Raw genomic sequence first — 4,465 nt, forward strand, 5'->3', positions numbered from 1 at the left:
CCCTCAGCCTGTCCTCGCAGCAGAGCTGCTCCAGCCCCTGCTGAAGTCACACGATGCAGCCAGCAGATGTTTAAGAGCTTGGGGAAAACACAATTTCATTTAGGTGCTTTAGTTAGCGTCAGAAGTTATCTCAGGCCTTAAAAACTCCCATTTTCCGTTCTTATATGTACTTAATAAACCTTTCCATAGGTCTGGGCACGAGTGACGATGAACCGACAGCTCCTTGACCATATGGATTCCTGGACTGCTAAGTTCAGAAATGTAAGTCCCGTCTCTAAGGATTGTGTGGTTTGTAACTGGGGGCTGCCGAGATGCGTTTTCAACATGACCTCAGTGTTGTGGATTCCAAAAACGTCACAGCTGTAAAGTTCATCCACCTTTGAAGGACGAGCCAAAGCATCTCGGGTGTGACGAGATTTGGTTCCCTGTGCTGTAGCTCGGATTGCTAAATTGATGTTTCCAATGTGTTTCTAACTCGTTTTCCTGGGCTCGAAGTGTGGGGTAATTCTGACCCGAAGGCTGAGGTTTTGTCAGACGATGCTGAGCAGCGTAATAAAAAGCAAAAAGAAAAACCTTAGTCTTACCGATAGTGGCAAAACAATTACTGAATTCATCTTTGGGTTGCCTCTTCAGTCACAGCATCTATCAAGTACATAGTTTTGCTTGTGTGTTTTGTTGTTTGGGGTTTTTTTTATGTAATAAGATTCGTGAAAAGCAAAGATGAATATAGACCGACACCAGATTCCTAAGCACCTGTTGTTAAACCTCTGGTCAGCTTGCCTCACTTCCCAAGCCTCACTTCCCAAATCCTGTCATGTACAAATCCCACGCGTGGCGCTTATCAGCTCCTTGAAACAAATGTGAGAGGGAGTGGACTCATCAAAGGAAAAATAATCTTTGTGGATAGAGGGCTGTGCTTCATAACACCCCTTTCCTCATTGTTCGGAAAAGCTTTATCTGGTATCTAGAGATTTGTTTTCCTGATACCTTTATGTTGACTTTTCTGCCTTTTAGAAGGTTTTGCAGAGTCGTTTGACCTCTGCCTAACTCAATAATCTAATTTAATTACTTTCCTCCTTGGTTGGCTTCAGGATTTGTGTATTTGCTTTGTTCCTTTGTGATTGTAACGGTGATGAGCAGTAGGATATGAGCTAAAGGTCAGGGCTTTCCTTTACATTTTTGTTCTTTCTGACCTCTTGAATTTTCATCTTTTTCTTTCGTAGTGGATTAATGAGACTATTCTTGTGCCACTTGTCCAAGAGATCGAGTCTGTGAGCACGCAGCTGAGACGAATGGGGTGTCCAGAACTACAGATCGGAGGTAGGGTGAGGCAGCAGCTCTGGGGTTCCTGGGGATGAAGGACTTGATTTGTTAAATATTATTGTGATGTTGTAATATTTATTTCTTTTTCCTTTCTGCTCTGTGTCGGTGTGGCCTTCGCTCTGTGCCACGTATTTCATGTTCTTCCCAAGACTTCTGGATGTAGTGAAGAAGTCACACTTGATCATTTTGCACAGAATTCATAAATGTCTCTTTTTTTTCTTTCCTTTTTTTTTTTTTTTTTGTCCTCCCCTGAACTTACTGCTGGGCTCAAATTATCATATTAAATTGTCAGAAACCCTTTCAGGACAGACGTGCTGTGAACTCTCAGTGTCTCCCGTCCTACGTGCTTTACCGAATTCTTCCTTAAAACAGAATCCCAGAATGCTAGAGGTTGGAAGGGACCTCAAAAGATCTAGTCCAACCCCCAAAAACTCGCTTCTTTTGGAAAAAATTGTTTTAAAATTCCCATGAACCATTCTGTTTCCCTTCTCACGGTATGGTTCTGAAGGAAACGCTTCTCTACGTGCTTCCAATTCCTATCCCCTTAACCAAGGCGCGGGTTTCACGTGCTGCCGTTAAATTAAATTCACCTTTTGCCGGGCTGCTCCTCGTAGCATCTCCTCAGGAGCCACATCCGTTGCTGATCGATGCCGGCCTTGTTCCCACCTCGTTACTCTCCCTCTGCTCTTCCAAGTGGGTGTCGATTGCTCGTAGCTTCTGTACTCTGTGAGGTAAAGCAGACGCTTACTACTTCAGCGGAATCCAAGTGAGTTGGTCGTAGCTGACCCGCGCCGGCTCTTTTTGTGTCGCAGAAGCCAGCATCAGCAGCCTGAAGCAGGCAGCGCTCGTTAAAGCCCCGCTCATCCCAACCCTGAACGCTCTGGTGCAGTATCTGGATCTTACACCAAACCAGGAGTATTTGGTTGAAAGGATCAAAGGTACGTGGTGTCGCTGACCTTAACACGTTTCGGGTGCTGGTGGCGTCAAAATTTTCCTCAGCGGGGCCGGCGGAACAGTCGGGGCCGGAGTGAGAGCTGCTGTGGAGCAGGAGAGGCGTTTCTTTGCAGCTTTCTCTTTTTATAGCGATGCAATGATGTGGGACATGGATGTAAATTTCCGAATGTTTTTGTAAAAGCTTTAAAATGAGCTGGGACGAAATGAGCTGGATTTAATCCCTTCGGTAATCACAAATCTAAGTTGCCCTGTAAATTTACCTCCCTGTGTTAATATTAACAAGTGACAGGACAAGAGGAAATGACCTCAAGGTGCAGGAAGGGAAGTTTAGGTTGGATATTAGGACGAATTTCTTTACTGGCAGGGTTCTCAGGCGCTGGAAGGGATTGCTCAGGGCAGAGGTGGGGGGATTTAAGAGTCGGGGCAGACCCCATGCTCAGGGGTCTGGTTTAGTTGAGGACTTGTCAGTGTTGGGTTAATGATTGGACTCGATTTTAAAGGTCATTTCTAATCTGGGCGATTCTGCGATTTTTTTTAGTATCTCTCCAAGCATTTCATGGATTGAATATTTTCTATTTTGTACACCAGGAACACGTATGAAGCCCCTGAAACTAGCACGAAACACGGCTTTCGCACCCTTTCAGCCAGCAATAACCGAACTGATCTCAATTTGCAGAGCTCTCCCAGGGAGGATGCATGAGTTCTTTCCGATGGAACAGAGGAGGAGATTTCAAAGGCCGGAAGTGGGACACCGACTTGCCCACCGACTCCTCAGTAAGTTTTCAAAGACATTTTCAGACGACCCCTCAGAGCGAGTTGCCTTTCAGCACAGGTTTTGGAAGCAGTAGCCAGGAAGTCTTTTGAGGAACGTGGTAAAATCCTGTTTGCAGGAAGGACAGCATCTCGGTACAAGTAGTGAATTGACAATTCAACTGAGCTCATTAAAATAATTAAAAAAGAAGACTGGAACAATCCAGGGAGTAGAAAACAGGCTTTACAGCACGAATCTTCAGTTGAACTCTGTATGTGAAAGCAGAGTCAGGGGGATTTTGTATTTTTTTCCCCACTTTAAACAGATTTTCAGTTACCTGGGAGAATAAAAACCAGGAGATCAGAGTGTCAGAGCTTCACAGCTTTGCTGACAGAGGTGTAATGAGATTTGATTGCTGGGGGCTGAAGTTGCACAAAATCAATCTTGAAATAGGATTTGATTTTCTCTTTGGGAAGATGATTAAATATTTGGCAGCGACTGGCCACGGAGCAGCTCTTGGTGCCTCAGTAGACAGCAGGGTGAGCAGCTCCAAAGTGTTTAAAGATCGAGAGGCAGAGTAACTCGCCCTGAAATTCAGTCTTTTCTCAAAACCAGCTGGGAGAGGTGGTGTTGGGCAGTTTATTAAAGCTCTGAGAATTCTGGGAAAGAAGTTCCGATACAAGAAGTGAATAGAAATACTTGCCGTGACGTTTTGACATTAATTGTACTGCACACAATTACCATAAAAAAACCCCAAATACGCAATTTGATTGTTCATCACGCTGCAAGTAACACAGAGCTGTGATTTCCAAGGTGCATCTCCCGGATATCTTGAGAATTCTGGCATTCCATCCAGAGAAACTTTTGTTTTATCTGTGAAACAATCCCGTTACATACAATTAACACGGAGAGAATCAGATTACAGATAATTTGGTGAGGTTGCCCACAGAAAATGTTGAAAACTCTCCAGGAAGGGCTAAAACACAAATAAGAGGCTGGGCTGTGGTTTTCCAGGTACTTGTTTTAGCACTTTAAAAATGCCAAGATTTTGAAATAAGAAGACTCGTGGCCAGCTCAGGTTTTTCCAGTGATTTTTGTTTTGCCTTTTGTGAGGAATAAAGGAGAGATTTGCTCCGTAGGCACAGCGTCAGCAAAGCTGTCGTTTGATTTCATCTGCCCTTCCTGGCCACATCCGTGTTTTTAAGGAGGGAGGTTTGTTTCTCTTTGCCCAGATCATTATGCACGTGTTCTGCACCTACCTCGACTCCAGGCTGCCGCCTCACCCCAAGTATCCCGACGGCAAAACCTTCACTTCCCAGCACTTCGTTCAGACGCCGGATAAACCAGGTACTGGCACTCGTGTTTAAGCTGCTCTTTGCTTCTCAGATCGTGTTGGCGCCCTCAAACTTTCAAACCCCTTTCAAACCCCTTTCAAAC

General features: G+C 44.7%; 1 protein-coding gene across 1 annotated transcript in view; it reads left to right on the forward strand.

Moving 5' to 3' along the window:
- Window positions 1–4,375, forward strand: part of LOC104273285 (transmembrane protein 209) — a gene marked incomplete at both ends in the record, with an annotated part of 5,417 nt that extends 1,042 nt beyond the window's left edge. Inside the window, 5 exons of the mRNA XM_009868556.1 lie at window positions 190–261; window positions 1,224–1,320; window positions 2,136–2,261; window positions 2,954–3,051; window positions 4,261–4,375. Coding sequence (XP_009866858.1) covers window positions 190–261; window positions 1,224–1,320; window positions 2,136–2,261; window positions 2,954–3,051; window positions 4,261–4,375 — 508 coding nt within the window. The remainder of the gene's footprint in view (window positions 1–189; window positions 262–1,223; window positions 1,321–2,135; window positions 2,262–2,953; window positions 3,052–4,260) is intronic.
- Between the last annotated feature and the right edge of the window lie 90 nt (window positions 4,376–4,465).

Source organism: Apaloderma vittatum, unplaced genomic scaffold (assembly GCF_000703405.1).
Source record: "Apaloderma vittatum isolate BGI_N311 unplaced genomic scaffold, ASM70340v1 scaffold40034, whole genome shotgun sequence".
NCBI classification, from domain to species: Eukaryota; Metazoa; Chordata; class Aves; order Trogoniformes; family Trogonidae; genus Apaloderma; species Apaloderma vittatum.